Source organism: Pagrus major, chromosome 17 (genome assembly GCF_040436345.1).
Source record: "Pagrus major chromosome 17, Pma_NU_1.0".
In the NCBI taxonomy this organism is placed as follows: Eukaryota; Metazoa; Chordata; class Actinopteri; order Spariformes; family Sparidae; genus Pagrus; species Pagrus major.
The window spans coordinates 13,478,060-13,496,805 of record NC_133231.1 but is presented as its reverse complement, the minus strand read 5'-3'; the positions used below and the strand labels follow the sequence as shown (position 1 = coordinate 13,496,805).

The window sequence follows — 18,746 nt, the reverse complement described above, 5'->3', positions numbered from 1 at the left end:
AAACTAGCTACCAGTTGAATCATTTCAATGCATTAAATATCAATGGTGATGCAGCAAATTAGAGAACAGAAAATATATCACAAACTCCACATGAGAGCGAATCAGAGAGGCTGCAGTCTCTAACTTAAGTGTGCATGGGACAATGATCAGGGTGTCTCACTGCAGACAGCACAAACACAACAGAAACTCTTTATTACTACACCTGTTGTGCTCATACAAACATAAACAAGCAGACAGACAGAGACACACACACATGTGGCGTAGCAGCGCCTTACTTTTGGTGGAGCTTCATCAGACCCTCCGGAGTCCCACGAAACAGTGACCTGTCTCCTCATCTCCATCCTGCTCCTCTCCTTCTGCTGGAGCTTCTCCTCCTCTAATATAGTGCTGCAAACAACAAAAAAAACATTTGTATTAATTAATCTCTGCTGAACTGTCACGTTGTTTAATTCGGCACTGGAAAGAGGCAATATAAAAAGTGATGAATGATACTGTCATTAAGTAGATTAATACAGATAATATTAATTCATTTTCCAATGTTGTCTCTGTCAACATCTCCAGCGTACATGAACATTTGGCATCACACACACCAGACTTTCGTTATTAAAGGTTCGTTCAGACTGAGTAAAAATTCAGGCACTTTTCAAGCACTTTCAAGGAACCTGAACCAACAATTTCCAGACCCTCGAATCCTTTATCATCATATCTAAATTGTTAAATTGCTATAAATGCAACTGCAAAAAATAAAGTTTATAGAATCATTTTATAACCACAGCAATTAATGTATATTTTTCACTTTCACTTGACTCATTTTATCAGCTGTTCTTATCAACTTTGACTGTATGTTTTGATCACGATTATTTAATTCTTCTTTTATTCGACGCCAGGAAACAACAAACAGATATGATTACTGTAGACTATATTGAGAATCAAGCAATGTTCAAGAATTATATTCTAATTCGATTAGATTCTTTTCCAAACTTCCAATACTTTACAAACCCTGTATTATATTCATTATTGTTGTACATTATCTCCTGGTTTGTTAAAGCCTGGTATACAGTGAATAATTTCAGAAATTAACCATGAGTTTGATGTCTATTTGATCCTGAAATTGGAACTGGTGCTGCTAGTTTTGAAAAATATCCCTTAAGAAATGCGAAGAAAGTCAGAAGAAATGTCCTGATATTCATGCTGGTAAACTCATACAAACATGCTCCTACAGATATCACACAGTGCAGGGTTTTCTTGACAGAGAGGTTCTTTTGAAAAGCAAACTGTCAGCTTAAGTGGTTTTGTCCCTCCTGCTGGAAATATGAAAAACTCACTGACAACCTCATAAACACGCACACACACATCGTTACACAGAGCATTCCTCAAACTGTTTGCACAGAGCGTCCAAACACAAACTAAGTCCTAAGAAAAACAAATTCCGTTTTGTTATGAAACATCTTATTGCTCAGTTTCTTTCTACTGTTGTAGTTCATCCCAGAATACTCAAGTAACTCCCAATAATATTCAGCAAACCAATACAGATATACAATAATAAAAAGTCAAATTCAAGCCAGTGCCAACCGTTTGGGCTTCAGATGTTTGGAAACCAAATCAGCTGTTAAATGTCAATACATCTTCAGTAAAACTTACTAACTACTGATGCCATCTCTTTGCTGCGTCAGGCTAAACAAAGCAGTAAATCTTTGGGTAATATTGCTTCAGAGCAAATTGACTTGGAGGCTGAGCAGCGTCCCACGCCCCCCAAACCCAACATTTTTTAGTCCAATATAGCCAAACATACCACACTCACTAAAATTATCCTTACTGACCTGTTCCCTGGGAAAACTGCTACTCAACCAACGGCAGATTCCCAAAGGAAGGAGCTGCTGCTGAGGAGTGGACAGCTCCACAAAACTGCGAACTGAGTGGTTGAACAAACCAAGTCACACACACACTCTCCTCTTCTTTCTACCCTGTCAACAAGGGTAAGAGCTATTTCTAGTAACACCATTGCCCTCCTGTTCTGTTGTCTCCTGCTGTGTGTGTGTGTGTGCGCGCGCGTGTTTGTGCACCTGTTGGAGTCAGTCGTCTGTCAGGTCTTGACCTTCTTTCTCATAACAATGCATTCATTTGGATTACAGAATGCCATCATTCCATATTTTCTATAATTAATACAAATAATAGAAAATCATGTATTAATTTAGTTGACTTTAAGATACACAAGATTTTTTTTCCAACAATTTGTTTGTTTTAGTTATTATATTATGTATTTCTGAAATGTAACTTTTAGTTATATGCTTGACTTGCCTTGTAGAGAAATCACTGGCAGCTTTTCATAGTCTTAAGTGCTTGAGAAACATATCAATATAGATCACTAGATGAACACTGTAGACTAATAGTAGATTCAAACCACCAACCAAACCATTTTTTACTTTATGCAAGCTGGATGATAAAAAAGTCATAAAGATTTTATTTTAATGGATTTCCGCTTTGAATATTATACTTATTCTGTTTAGCAACAAAAGTTTTACTGTTTCCTTGTTTTTAAAAAAAATCTTTTTGCTTGGTTTAAAGTTAATCTTCCTCTTGATCAAACCCTGTAAATGTGTTCTAACCTGATCCTTTTAACAAGTAGTAGGTAAGTAAGGATTATGATATCTGTACAAAGAATTAAACATATACAGTTTCTTCTAAAAGTTATGCCTTTTGTTTTTGTACTGAACTGTCCCGATCTTATGAGTTAAGCAAATGAAGACAAGTTTAAAACAAACACTGGTTTGTGTCAAAGTAACAAAAAGTGGCTCTAACTGCTTTTAAATGTCCATTCTCTGTTTTTATTGTAAGTTTGTGCCCCTGGTCTTTATATTTCATGTCTATTTAACAAGCCAAGTCATTTGATCCAAATGCAACCTGTCATGAATGAATCTGCCAACCTTGCATCACAGTTCACCAGTAAATGACCTCATGTATGAATACGTGTGATGACGATATCATCACCTGGCAACATCAACATAGCCTGTCTCTGCCTCCGACCTAACCCACACCACCACCTGTAATAACAAGGCCAGTTTCGTTTATTTACTCAGGCTGGGCTCAAAGCACAATCTTGGACTTTTCTGCAACGCCCTGCTACACTCACGTATTTCTCACCTGTAAAACCAAAACTGATGGAAACAGATATCTTGGTATCTGGCTTCAAAGATGTCAACACGACACTTTGGAGCGACATCTTTCTCTTAGGTGCTGGTTTAAGCTGTTACTGAAACAACTGTTTCAACAAAATCTGACCAGTTGATAGATCACATGATTGCACAGAGGCTGATTCCTAATCCATCATCCGAGGGTCCAGTTTGGCGAGTGCCATTCTTTGCTCCAATACAATGTTGCTACAGGATACAAGATGCCCTCTTTGCATTACTGTCCCACCACTGCAGCAAGGAAACATGTTGAAAACAAACTACTGTAACTTTGGAAGATCTACTGCTGAAGCTGCTGAAGCCTCAGTGTAACTGCAGCTGAACTTCAGAATGAGCACTGAGGATTTTGTTCTCCATGAGGAGATGTGTTTGCGGCCAGTATGAACAGGGTGAACAATTACAGCAACCAATAACTGTTTCAATAAACACATGTGTATATGAGTATTGTTTAAAGACAGTCTTGATTAAAATATGAATCTATCCATCAGGTAGGACATGCAAAGAAACTAATTTCCTCCAGAGGATCAGTGGAGGACAGTCAAACATCCAATCATGTTTAAGAGGCACACAAAATGGCTGCTTCAAAACAGCTTTACTGTTGCATCATCTGAATACAGCTCACTTGGGAAAAATAAACTATTCAGTCTATCATAGGCTGACATTTAAAAAGCCTGAAGACACAATACTTTACCTTAAGAACAGGTCAATCCAATAGCACCAGAGCAGATCCAGACAAGTCCTTATTGGAGAAAAGGCACTAAAAAGATGATGGGCTGTTGGCACTCGGCACTGATAGGCTTCTAAAGGCCAACATGAATAACTATAAAAGATCCCAGCAATGCTTAAAGGATAAAGCCCACTACTCCTGGCAGAATGACTCAAATATGCTCTGCTGCTGGTAAACAAAACCCCTCCAGACTACAGGCTACAATCCTTCACCACACATAGAATTCACAACCAGGATAATATGATGTGAGAGTTAGGAGCCTTGGTCTGCGAGCTTTAACCAGGGGAGCACAGCGCCGTTGTAGTTCTGCTCTCATTTTCCCTTCCTTCTTTCATTCTCTCTGTCTGTTCTCTCTCTCTCTTTCTCTCTCTCTGTTCTGTAGCTCCTGGCAGCTGCCCACTGTGTAAACACACACACACACACACACACACACACACACACACACACACACACACACACACACACACACACACACACACACACACACACACACACACACACAAACTCATGTTGGTCCGCCGTCTAGGAAAACTGTAGTAGTAGCTGAGAGCTGCATATTTGGCAGGAGGGACCTATAATTGATATTATGATATAAAAGCCGGCCAGACCGAAAGTAAACCAAACTGCATAACCTTATATGGCATGAATTTCCCCTATTAATAGCCAGTGACCACAGTTTACATGGTCAATATTGACTTGGTTTCCAAGACACTGGATGAGGCACATTGAAGGTTCCTCACCATTTCTTCTTCATGCAGACATATTATGGCCAATTAAAATAAATGTACTTAATTTTGTCAGAATAGCACTCACATGCAGTCCACGCGTTATTTTCCACACCGGGTTTTCAGACCATTAAAACATACGACCACAAACATACTGTACATGTGTCAGGCTACTGAGTGGACCTCCATGATGTGGAGGTCAGTACTCATTTGCAGCCAAAATAAGACAGTGAGATCAGGACATGATGAAAAGGTGAACGAGGTCAGGAGGAGAGGATAAAAAAAAAAAAAAGAGTAGAGTATTAAAAGAGAGTGCATGAGAAGTAGAACTTGGGGGATAGAAAGGAAAGCTGACCTTGAGAGATTTGGAAGAGTAATGGCGTAGGAATTTAAGGTGTGAGTCATGCTGGTTTTAAGCAAACTCGTAAAACCACAGGAGTTAAATATGTGCTCTTATTTTCCTGTTTCTCTGTGTGAGAGAGAGAAAGACGGAGAGAGAATGTGCACGTTGAAGGAAACAATGATGGCATCTTGCTGTGCTGCTGAAACTCACAATGTTCTGCTTGTGATTGAGACAGAGGAAAATGTGTCAGCAACAGCAATGACATGTAGAATGTGAAAAACACAAGTACACAAATTACACACATTTCATCTAATCTTCTCCAGGTGAATTTAGTTTTGAATAAGAATAGAAGTGTATGAAAACAGCTGTGTAAATATTCTCTCATTTCCACTTTTCATGTTATCCTGTAAGTGCTATTCTGCACTTTGTGTTAACTGCACACACTCAGATATGTCTGTCCAGATTAAATGACTGATATCAGTTTTTCCAAACACTGCAAATCTAAATAAGCAGCTCAAAATGACATAAAATCATCTAATGCTGATATACAGAGGTAGATAATACATGGTGCATTAATCTGCACTAGGGATGGGAGTCGTTAAGAGTCAGTTTAAAGTTGTCTGATTCCATGGAATCACCCCTCTGAGCTCTGAGCACGTACACTTGCACGTTGCAAAACAATGCCTCTATGCTGCTGGGAACTTGCAACAAAAAGGAGTCAATGCGGTGAGGAAACAGTTCAAAGCAACAACAGTGCTGGTTGTAATGTGTGTAAAATTATCATTTCAAGTAAGAGTGGGAACACCAAAACACACTGAAAACATCTTTCTACGCAACATGGGCTTAAATCCCAGGAATGCTATGTATCTGAAACTCTATGCATGAGTGCCACTGTATCAATTATAATAATAATTTGCACTCAGTCTACAAAATCTATTGTGTCCAGTAGTTAATTTGTTGAAACTGCTCTTTGTGTAAGTACGAGAGACCACTGACATCTGGAAATACAAGTCATGTTCAAGAAATAAAGGAGAACGAACAGATGTTGTACATGATTACACCAAGTTTTACTAGTGTACTAATGTGTCACCTTCTGTTTTGACACTAACCTCATCATACTTTAATTAATGTGAGTTGATACACAATCTGTGTTACAACTAAGCTTCAGCACCCACTCATGGTATTAAAATCCATCTTCCCATCAGAGGTGATGCTGAAGCATCACTTCCAATAAACTACAGGTCTGTTCATGTCTGCATGATTATGAATGGTTGAGTCACAGTGGCTGAGAAACACTCTACTCCTGTTTCCTTCCTGTGTACTAGGAAGAAGAAAGAAAATGTCAATGAGCCTTGAACTAAAAGAAATAGTGCTTACTCTAGTACAATCACGTCATACTGTACTGTATCTCTATCCTGAGTCCCAATTCTGTCGCACAAAGCGAAAAACAAAAGGTCTTATCAAGCATGCCATGATCAATGATGAACATATCTTAAATTGCTATGTTTAGTTTATTGGTGTGCCTGTTTGTAAATGCATGTGTGCTGGGAAAAATTAATGAGAGTTGGTGACGTTACTTTGGCTGTCAGCATCATAAGATTAGCATTAATTATAATCACACTACACTGGCTGACATAAATCATAAAACATGTCAGGTTTATGACTTCTCTTCCTTTAATGCTTCGTGTTCTAATCTTTGTTTCCCTCTCCTCTGGACACCTCATGATGACTGACACAATGTTCTTGGGATTTAAATTAAAAGATTTGATTTAGGTTTTGCTTTAGTTTCCTGTCTTTAGAGTGCAATTCTTAGTACCTTTGATGAAACATTTCACAAATGATTAATTGTCTTGCTCAGGTATTAGTATGACATGACTCATGAATAGGTTGGACCCTTCATGTTTAAAGGGGAAAATCGCACTGATGATTTAGTCTGAGACTTACTCAGAGAGTTTTTAAATTGTGTACAGCGTTGTCTACGCTCTGCCTTATCTGATTACAACATGCCAGGGATATTGTCTCTTGATAGATAAGGTCGCTCTCTTTGCAAATCTGTCTCCAGGCGAGTAACAAGGCAGTGATGTATCATTTAACAAGGAAGCAAGGCGTGACTGAAACGTCTTATTTCATCTATCTCTGTCAGCATCACATCCGTGTTACCATGCCGACAGTAATGTCATCAGCCCAAACAGGATGTGAAGTGCAGTCTGTCCAGTGTTTGGACAGTTTTGTTTTGGCTCTGCTCTCCTGACTATGAGGTTAAAGTGCTGACTTACAGCTTAAATCTGAGGGTATTGTATAGATAAAAATGTGCAAATCTAACATGATGTGAAAAATGTCAAACACACTTAGCTCACCAATGTCCAAATAGCTCTGCAGTATATAAGACACAGCAGTCAAAATCCTCAGCATGTTTGAGATATTAATAAATTTTGTCAAAAATGAGAGCATATTGTTATCCCTAGAATTGATTTTGGAGTGACATTGATATGATGTCTTGATAGGTTTTTGCTCAGGAAATGATTTCCTGTGCGGACTGCCTCGACGTCCATTATTAAAAAAGGAAAAATTAATGTAGTAATTTAAACCTGATTAAATCACAGCACACAAAAGGCACCTTCCTGCCAAGACAGTGATATGATCCACTTGATGAAAATAAGAAGGAGCATAGCTGTGACCTCAATGGGATGAAATCACCTTCTTTCTGTTTACAGGCCTGTATTTGACGGTCTACAGAAATTGAATCCTCTTGTCCAGTCCATTCTTCTGTATTGGTTCATTCTGGTCTGACGTTTAACAAGCAGACAAATACAAAAACCAAAGTATGTGGCTTAAGTTTTAAATATATAATAGTAGCTGTATTAATCCTGGTAATCTAAGAAGATGAGTTGAGCAGACAGACAGTGACACCTGCTGTTAGGAAGGTGCAAGTAAACACTTCATCTGGAAAATATTATTTATTGTGGCATTTATCTAAACTACTAACACTCCAGAGGTAGAGAGTCTCCCGCCCACATGTCAAAGTGTCCTTGAGCAACACACTGGACCCCAAAAGGCTCACACCTACAGAGACACACATACACACAAAAACACTCAAACCACTTCATTAGGTACCTCAGTTGTGTTTTGAGTTCAGTGAAGCGCGGCCTCTTGCTGGGATCATACGACCAACACTTTGTCATCAAGCTGTAGAGAGTAGGAGGGCACTGAGGGGGCATAGCCAGGCGCTCGCCGTTCTCTATCCTGCCAATGACGTCGTTGTTTTTCACACCCTGGAAAGGCTTGATGCCGAACATTAAGATCTCCCACATACAGACTCCTAGGGAAGGACAGAAAAACAGAGAAAGTCACTCACTATGAAACAGCAACCTACAGGCTCTTAAAAACAGAGGCAGATTTAAAACTAAAAACCTTTGTACCGTAGCAAAAACAAGTCATTAGACAGAGACAGGGCTGACACCAAAATGAAAAAAGAAAGAACACAACCAGACTTAAACTTACCAAACATCCAGACGTCACTGGCTGTGGTAAATCGTCTGAAGTTGATGGATTCTGGCGCCATCCATTTAATAGGAAGTTTACCTTTAGATGCTGAAAAACAGGGATCAGGAGAACTCAGTTGTGCTAAGTTCATGTCAGGACCATGAATAATAATGGTGCTTTCCTCCATGTGTTATGACCGACCAAAGAAAGTTAAAAGGAGACAGTGAAGTGTGCATTTATGGGAACACCAACTGAGTTGTTGTCAAGCGAAGTTAAAGTACATTTTTGAAATCTTGCACACAAAAAAAGAGAAAAAGAAAAAAAAAGGCCATCAGTGAGTTTGTGAGAGTTTTATGGTATAGGCTACATTATGCATGGCTGTAATAAACAGAGTAGAAGAAGTAGAGGTAAGAAAAATAAAGAGGAAACAAAACCATTCACCTCGGCCCTCTATGAGAGAATTAATCTGGGAATGGAATCTTATGGGAATATTCAAGAAGACGCCCACAGTGGACGGAGCTTCATCTTGTGTCAGAGCAAAAACAGCTGATCAGCTCTGAGTGAGTCGAGTCATGTAAGTTAAATGTTCACTCAGTCAGAAATGATTTTCATCTCCCATTAAGCAAATTAACTCCTGTCTGAGAAAGACAAAAACCTCCTCAAGGTATATTTATTGAATTATGCCATTTTAATCAACATTTTGGAATGAGAGGCTTCAAAATGCGTGTAAAAATACATTAATGGAAACACAGCTACTGTGCACATATAAAGGTGTTATATTTACCTTTGTAATAAGAGCTATCTTCCATGTATCGTGACAAACCAAAGTCCCCCAGCTTCACACAGTCGACTGTAGACACCAACACGTTCCGCGCTGCGATGTCCCTGAGGAGGACAAAACCAAAATGAGTCTCAGATTCTTCGACATTTAATTCTGTAAATCTACTTGAGTGGACACTTGTCACATTAGGTAACAATTCATATCTCTCATGTAGTTTCCTGAAAAACCATATCATATGAAGGTTAGCATCCCTCAATCAGCCTTAAGGATCATCCAGAATGTTTATGAGAAGTTAGTAACAATATTTTTTTGCTATATCACAATATGTCTCTTTTTACCTGGACAAAAATCTTTTCCAGAAGGTGCACCACCTGGCTGTGTTTACATAAAATATATATTTGCCAAAATAATAATCTTCTATGTCCCACTGCCCAAGATCATTATAAATGATCATTTGGAAACAATAATTATCTAGTCAATAAAATCACTATTATATAAACAATGTCATCTGGCCACAACTATTTATTTTGTTGTGGAATATGAACATTTATCATTGTACAAAATGTTCTGGTACACTAGGGTTTTGGGAGACACTGGTGCATACCTGTGTACAAAGCGTTTGCTCTCCAGATATGCCAGTGCTGTACTGAGCTGATATGAGTACAAGATGAGACTGGCGAGGTCCAGACTGTACTTCCTCACCTGGAGAAATGACCGTAACTATGGATGAGAGAGAAGAAAAAACATCAGAAAAAGGGGATATAAGGGAGAGAGAAACAATTTTGACTGTGAAAAATAGAAGATAGAGAAACAGTAACAGCAGAGGACGTAAACTGAAACAGAGGCAGAAAGACAGAGAGGAACAGATTGTGACAATAACAATAGTTACTTAAAAAATGTCTGTAAACAAACATCAGACAAGAACTATGTGAGGAGAAATTAAGGACTGTCGCACCCAATAATGTAATAATTTCCTGACAGTGTAATAAAGCTCGAACTTAACTTGATTGAAAACATAATGAAACCCAATAATGCAATAACTTGACCATTAATGTACTAAAATGATATTGTAATATGATTTTACTGATAATGATATACCTTAATACATTACATCATCAGTTTTGAAAAAAAGGTATTAAAGCATTGATAAAAATGCTATGTTGCAATATCAGTCAGGACATTTTATTATATTTTCGATGACAGATGGCGCACATTTTATTACATTTTCAGGAAATTATTATATTATTGGGTGCTACACAACAAAAGAGGATACTGTTTACCAAAGCTTACAGTCAACACAGCTCAGAATGCTTCACCAACACAGAATGAGCTCTAGATTATGTGCTGAAGACTCTCAAAGTCATTAAAGAGTGGTTGCACTGCAGATGGTACGTTTATAAATTTACATCAATAATTTTGAATTAATTACAATACAAATTTTAACCAGATTAATTACGTCTTTTGAAACAAATGGTGAAAAAAATGAGCCATAGGTTCTGTACAAGAGTCTCTATTATGCCTTATTATTGTGCCTGAACACAGGCACACATCCGTTTAGAAAAACAGATACTGTACACCCATATTAAAATTCTTATCAGTGTCCTACTTCTCCTAGTGTGCAGAGCTCCATGATGATCCACACTGGATTCTCGGTGATGACTCCCATCAGCTTGACAATGTGGGGGTGGTCAAACTGACGCATCGTCACTGCAGGGAAAGAAAAGGTCAGGCAAAGGTCAGTTTGCAGGTTTTTTTCTGTACTAAACAGGCTATTGTGTAAAGTCCTGAGTGTGAATACACACACACACACACACACACACACACACACACACACACACACACAAGGAACTTACATGCTTCTTGGAGAAACTTTTCCCTGACGCTGTCCGACGTTGAGTTCTTACACGTCTTGACTGCCACAGACAGGGCAGGGTTCTCCTGCAGGAAACAGAACCAGGCGAACAACATAATGAGCTTTACAACAGAATCATCTCCACACACATTCAACAAATGGGCAGGAAGCCAAATGGGATATGGATGTGTATCGCCTACTGAAATTAAATTATCAGAGTTTGAAGTATGTCATAGTTATTGGTGGGCAAGCCAATCCCATTACTTTCTTCCGTTACAACTATACATGCAGTTATTGTGATGTTAGTTCAAGTTTAGTTTATTCTTTGTAGTTTAGCTTCAAAGTGACTTTGTATAATAAGCCAGATTTTTTTTGGCCCTTATGTAAGAAGATTTACCACATTTTTTATCTAAGGAACTGTCATGTGAGTGAATGGTTTAAAGCTACACAATTTGCATGGATTTGAATTTTTTCCACCTGTCAGGTACCTGTCAGGCCTTACAGGTAAAGAATCATCTACAGTAGGCCATACTAATCCGATTATTTACATCTAAAGCTACTATAAATCTACAGCGACAGATGTCAAAAGATTGTGTGTGCATGAGACTACATACCGGGTTGATGTAGACTCCTTGGTGGACGTCTCCAAACTGACCCTCACCTATGCAACGTCCCAACTCAATACAATCTCGCTGAATCTCATAGTCCCGCGCTAGATACACATAAACATAGACACAGACATGAACGCACACACACAGAGATACAGAAACAGATAAAAAAAACACACACACATCAGTGCCTACACGTACACGTCTTAATAGTCAGGCCTTGCATTTACCAAGCTTGTCAGAGTGCTTAACAGTGCCCACGGTTGGTTTAAATCTGCGGAAAATGTACAACTGATTCTGTGAGTTATCACATTTTGAAGCAAGTCTTCCAGAAAATGTATACAAACAGGACACAGCTTCTATTTAAAAGAAACACAGATATGGAAACATTTCAGACATGGACGCACTGTGTAAAACAAATGTATCAATTTCATGCCTGGTTCCATCTTTGCAAGGAGTTATCTGAAACTTTATTATGAAATATTCAAATGTAATTACTTAATTTCCAGATTAATACAACTGCACCAACTTCCTACTCTGACAAGCTTAGTTTCTATAGCAGTCAGCATAGCTCAATGTCAACAGCATGCAACAACAGCATCAGCAAACCACAGCCAGACATGCCATGTGACACAGACAAATGACAGCCCGTAACACTCAATGTATATATGGACATTAAATCAAATACTATATGGATAAAGTCAGGTGGATTGTGGCAGGGATTCTTAGCTCACAGGCTGATATAGGAACAGTTTGATATTTGCTTGTATCTCTGTTAGTATAATCAGTCAATTCTCTTGGTCTGTGACTAGTTGGCTGTTGATTGGCAGCTGGTTTGCTTTGCCTGAGAGGCATGGCACTGTTGACCTGACTTTGTCCATTTAATCAGCAAATGAAAAACAGCATACAATGGCACTACAAGTTTACAGTACTTGACAAATCTCTGACTTCTCTTTTATACAGTTTGTGAAATGCCCAGAACGCATGTTATTAACATATGCGACATTGAGAGACAACTATTCTTGGCAATAAAATGCCTGTGCAGGGAATGGAACTAAATGTGGGCGCAACACACAGTCACAAAATGTCGGCCATAATTAATGCCTGTGTGCTCTGCCTCTGAATGTCGCCCATGTAACCTGATCTTTAAAAAGTCGATCATTATGGTTAAACAATGGAGTGGGACTACCCTGTTTGTTAGTGGTTTGGGTTTAAAAAGTTACAGTATATATATATGCATCTATTTAAACCCTTCCCTCTCACTGCACTTCCTCCTCCATGCCAAAGTTGTAAATAGGAACATGCTGAGTCAACTTGGCTGGTTAAATGACATATAAAATCTTTCTGAACTGTTGCCATGAAGTTGTTAAAAAGCAGCAGTAATTGGGTTTTGATACCTTTTGTATAAACTTAAAAAAAAACCTTTAAGCTTCACTTAAATTTAAAATCATGACAAGATCCTCGTCCAACAACTGGGACCGGCTATCATCAATTCAGCCCCAAAACTGACAGCATATCACACATCAACAGAGGGGGGGTCAAATCAACGGGGTACAGATACAGAAAGAAATTCAGGATTTTATTTTACAGTTGCAAGCAAACGTAAAATAAGGGTCACAGCAACCACCAAAATCAAAGTGCCATCACAATACAACCAGAGTCATGGTATGTTCCAATCATTACCTTGATCTAGTCCATAGTATTCTGGGAAAATGGGTTAGTGATAGGAGACAGAAATAACTAGCTGTGAGTACAGAGATCCATTCGTTGTTACTGCAGTCTTTATTATATGTGTTTCTTTGATTGCCATGATTGTAGGTGTGATATTGATGCAGCTAAGTTAGAGGTATTGTATGTCAATGACTATATAGGTATCACAAAGTGCTTTCCATAGGTCTGTGGATGACTTATCTGTATGTATTTGGTGGGCGGATTTGGGGTCCCCCCCCAAAAGGACGCCTTACGTTTTTCAATAACATATATGCAAATATGCAATTTCACATTATTTTGGACTAATATTATTATCATACCTGTGTCAAAAGTTGGAAAAGCAGACAATAAATAAACTTGCATTCCTAATGCTACTTGCTTAATGATAAAACTTGCTAAATGAGTCCACTGAGGACTAACAACAACTACTCAGTTTTAGGTTTTAGGCTCTCCAAATTGATTTCACATTCATTCTGCATGTGCTGCCCAAAACACCTTCCTGTGCCTAAACCTTAAAATGGTCGGTAAAACTCTGAACTGTCCCTCATCATATAAAATAACTCTTTCTGGGATATTTTAAGTCCGTTAGTGTGTTTTGTCTGAAGAAGGTTAATTTCATATCAACAAAAAGAAACAAGCACACACACAATTGGGTACCACTAGCTAGCTTGCACAATTTGTAAAAGGCTAGTTTTTTTTAACACAACTTATACACGAAATGGACCCTGTTTAAACCTGTTGATTAAGAAAACCAAAACAGGCACTAAAACACTGAAAACACTTAGTGTAGACATGAACAATTAATTATGAAACCTTGGCTGGCTTGTGTAAGCCAGTTTATTGATTTAACTAGATAACTTCTATCTAAATAAATAATTTCCATGTCAGAGAAAGGCATGCAACATGTTTAACAGACTAGCGTATAGCATAGATACAGGTCAGGACGGATGTTTTGTTTTTATTCTTTTTGGTCATTTACTGAACAGTGTGGACATCTTGCTATCTATCTCTGTTTACAACTGTCCACAGGACAACTGTATGTGGAACGCTATCATTTATGAATGGTCAAAAAGCAAAGCCATGTTATAATTTGGTTACATGGAACAACATATGCTTATGACACCCCGGCAACATTTCGAGGCAGTTTAAAATTCACTTAACATCCAAGCTCCATTTTCCATTTAGGTGTTATCAACCATCTCCACTGCCTTGAAATGTTGCCCATGTAGCATCGCCACTTAGCGTTGCAGTGAACTAAATATGAACAACAGTCCTACACCTGGTGAACAGGCACTACTCGGTAGCAACAGCAGCACAGCAGGCTTCTGCATATTTACTCTCATATTATCAGAGAGTCTTAAGGCTGGATAAACTTCTGAACACTTGTCATCATAACAGTGATTAGCAGGACATGGAGCCATTTGAGAAATGTTTACTGTAACGTAAACATTGTGGCGAGATAATGTGTCAAAGCAGTTTGAGGAAGCTGCGGTTCTTATTAAATCTTGTGACAAGTCACGACAACAAATATAGATTACAGGCCTATTAATATACAGACAAGATGTGGTTCAAGTGGATTCCCCTTTTTTTACAAGACTGTGACCACGGAAAATGTTGAATTTCTCAAACCCCAGCCACTATTTTGTCAGCTATGCTTTTATCAACCAATCTTAAAAGAGATCAATTCAAAGCTGCAATCTATTTTTAATCAGTCTGATAAATCACTAAATCCACCTGTATAGTGGAGTGTGGCTCATTTGCAACATATCAAGGTAGTTTTCCGGCTTCAGTACACAACATTAATGTTGACAATGCCCATACATTAATAAAAATAATACACTGTTGATAATTGTACATGGTTAAAGGATGATATTTTCTCTTTTCACAACTCTACTAACAACCATGAGTTTAAACATCTTCAAAGGTAACACATATTTTCTGAATTTATGGAAAAGTTATAGTTTTCAGCTTTAAACAGATGTCAAAAGCAATAAATGATTAAGAATTATATTGTTTTCTGCGCAGAACTCATACCCCTGCACAAAATGTTCAAAGACTAATCAGACCAAAGACAAATATTTTTCAATTAACATATTACTACAGTAGAGGACTCTCAACTGCTAGCACATAAAAGTCATCAGTATCACCACACAATTAGTCATGTCTCCTAAAGATCTTTAATCCTCACACCATCACCCCAACAATCTTCCCACACTGTCTGCTACACAAGTCTGAAGAGGTCCACTGAGCACACACACAGGTGCACAGAGACATCCGTCGCTTGTCGCATTAGATACCTGCAATGTTTCTGCAAGTGTGTGGGTGTCTACTTACTTGAAGGCATGGTATAAGTGTCCTCCTCATCTATGATCTCAGCATAGTCGTCCGTTTCTACAGAGCCACAGCAAAGAGGGGAGGGGAAAAAAAGGGCCAAGAAAAAATATTAAGTCTCAGTTGAAGACACACAAAAGACAGATGAAAGAGAAAGAGTTGACAACAAGCTCACATCTAAAACTCCACTTTGATATAACAAGCTGAGCCCCCTGGACAGCATTCAGAGTACTTAAAGGAAAGCTTCTTTTCAGTAACACAAGCCAAAAGTCCCGAACACAAAATGATTGAATTATAACCCTTTTCACTGAAAAAAACTAAGATCAAACACTACAAATATAATATAACAATTAAATTAAATCACTGCATGCCACTGGAGAACACACCATCAAGGACAAAGAAAGAAGAGTGAAAATAACAACAGCAATAGAAACAAACCCTCATCAGACAGAAGTACCTTTCCAAAAGACCATCACCATAACCGATCCCAAACACATGCGTGACAATTAAAAATTTTCATGTACTATAAAACAGCCGCACATGAGGAATGTAAGACAAAAGAGTACAATAGAGAGCGGAGAGAGAGAGGAAAGGGGAGGGATGGAAAGGTTTGTGTGGTCTTTCCATAGAAACAAGTTGAATAAAAAACACATTGAGTCATGGATGAGAATGAAACAGATACAGAGGGAGATACTGCACAGTATCACTAAAAGTAGACAAAGAGCAGGAATTCTACTGAGTTACTAATTTTAAGACGGTTAATAGAAAGAATGTTGTTTACCATCGCCACTAGTGTGACCTGCAGAAATCACATGCAGCATGAAACAGTCGGAAAGAAAGGGAAAGAAGGGTTAGTTTTATTGTTAGATAAACAATACTGTCAATATTTTTTAATGAAACTACATTCAAGGTAATTCTCATTTATTGCTGCGTGAGTGTGAGTTAGTCAGAGGTCAGTAGACAGTCAGGGCAGAGTGACAGTGACTAAAGCTCTCCATGGGGACATCTGGCCAGACAAGGACTCTTCACTGAGCACACAGACGAGGCTTTATAGGGGGAACACATATCTATGAAGCCTTTATCTAACTCTTAGCAGTCACTGTCGTTCATGACATTTAGAGCAGCAGATAGAGAGGCAAATCAACAAGGGGAGAAACAGACCAACAAGGCGAGGACAGAAGCGAGAGAGGGGTTTATACCTGAGACACAAACGGCTCTGGTCCGTACTCCGTCCATCCGTTTTTCCATCCGCCTCTCATGATTCGAAACTCTGAAGCGGAGATGAGAAAATTATTTTTTGCTCACACTGACCCAAACCACTGGGCTACCAGTCACAGTTTAAGAGACAGGAGAGCATCCAGAGGAAAGGAGGATCCTACAATGTGCAAACATTAAACATTTAAAAACACAAAAGAGTATCTATTTCATAAAGAATATTATATTCACTATATGTGCATTTTTGGCTCTTAAGATTTGAAATGAAGATCAAGATGTTGCTCGGTATTTGAGCCTTGGACTGAAAAAATACTATTGTCAGGAAAGTATAAAAGCTGCTTTATGTTGGTGGCTTTTAGCTTCCAAATTCTGGTTCAAATTTCCATTAAAACAAGCCTCAAGTGCAAGTCCCTCTCTTAGGAAAGTGACACCTTATTTTTACTTGATAGATGAGACAAAAGGAGTCTGTAGACTTACTTTGGGATGGAAGGCAGAGCTCGGTCCCCCTCTGCAGAGACAAAATGAACACATGAATCAGATGCAGAAGAGACTGCATGTAGCATGTTAGACCTACAGTACATGACTGTAACCACGTATTTGTAGTTATTTATAGAAAAGACTCGCTAAACACAGGCTGGTTATTCAAAGTGACAAAGCTTAAAGCCTCATCAGCCACAATCAGTCTTCACTACTGCTTGAAAGATTGCTGACAGTAATTTCAACCGTGAGTACTATTTATAGTAGAAGTTGATACTGATCGCAGTAATCATTTAACTGCACACAACTATACTATTATAATGACACAAAAAACCCAGAATATTTAAATGCGGGTATATAGTGAGCATGAGTAGTTGTGTGTCCTACCTTTGTGGACTCTGACAATGAAGGAGTGAGTCGCCGAGGAGACGAGCCGACAGTAGCCGTCAATCAAGTCCGCCATGTTTTCTGCTGTAGTCAGCGATGCTGTGGTAACTGTAAGGGGCTACACACACACACACACACACACACACACACACACACACACACACACACAGACAGACAGACAGATACGCACAGACATGGATTAGTACAAGAGTGGGACAGAGAGTTGCTTCACAGTGACACAATGAGAGCTTTATTAGGGGTAACGTCTTCTACCAGTACACCCATTCAGACAACCACACACGCACAGATACTACCACTGATGCACACATGCTTTTCCACTAGTAAGCCTGCTGCAGACACACACCCACTCGACAGTCACACTCATGCTGACACTCAAGTGCAGATGGCAACCACCGCCTAGACCCTCCCATGTGTCGTTTCCCCTTTTCCCTACATCATTTCCTGTTTTTTTCCCCTGCAGTTCATGTGTTACTACTACTTAAAATACTATGTTTAATATGCAGAAGCTATTTCATGTTCGTTACACAGGTAGAATATTTACATGTCTATTTAACAACTGGATGAAAATCAGTCTTAAAATGTATGATTTGAAATATGTGTTTTTGACAAGAATAAAGGCACTGGACTGAAGCTTAAAGTGACTCAACTGCATGTACATCAACGGTTTAACAGTTACTTTTTGAAGGGCAATTGAAATACAACCTGAGGGGTAACACTCTACAGTAAGGGTACAAATCACATACTTAACTATTACTCAACTGTTTAACTTGATGGTTATAGTTCACATTTAATAGATCATCAGTTAATTCACAGTTGCTTCATACATAAACATGCAATCAAGTTAGCTGGATTTCAGTTACATTTAAGTTTTATTTATGTAATTAACTATGTTTATTAT

The 18,746-nt window shown here is 38.6% G+C and overlaps 1 protein-coding gene across 2 annotated transcripts in view; it reads right to left on the bottom strand.

The window, feature by feature from the left end:
* The window catches only part of LOC141011737 (focal adhesion kinase 1-like), a 66,472-nt gene that overhangs the window by 20,342 nt on the left and 27,384 nt on the right, over positions 1 to 18,746 (bottom strand). Inside the window, exons 12-24 of one of the 2 annotated variants that reach the window (XM_073484999.1) lie at positions 17,828 to 17,945; positions 17,441 to 17,471; positions 16,948 to 17,018; positions 16,530 to 16,547; positions 15,752 to 15,808; positions 11,714 to 11,811; positions 11,101 to 11,185; positions 10,854 to 10,954; positions 9,852 to 9,967; positions 9,251 to 9,351; positions 8,485 to 8,574; positions 8,098 to 8,302; positions 276 to 387 (exon numbers count right to left, since the gene is read on the bottom strand). In XM_073484999.1, the coding sequence (XP_073341100.1) occupies positions 276 to 387; positions 8,098 to 8,302; positions 8,485 to 8,574; positions 9,251 to 9,351; positions 9,852 to 9,967; positions 10,854 to 10,954; positions 11,101 to 11,185; positions 11,714 to 11,811; positions 15,752 to 15,808; positions 16,530 to 16,547; positions 16,948 to 17,018; positions 17,441 to 17,471; positions 17,828 to 17,945 (1,203 nt within the window). The remainder of the gene's footprint in view (positions 1 to 275; positions 388 to 8,097; positions 8,303 to 8,484; positions 8,575 to 9,250; positions 9,352 to 9,851; positions 9,968 to 10,853; positions 10,955 to 11,100; positions 11,186 to 11,713; positions 11,812 to 15,751; positions 15,809 to 16,529; positions 16,548 to 16,947; positions 17,019 to 17,440; positions 17,472 to 17,827; positions 17,946 to 18,746) is intronic. The other variant, XM_073485000.1, reaches the window with a different exon arrangement.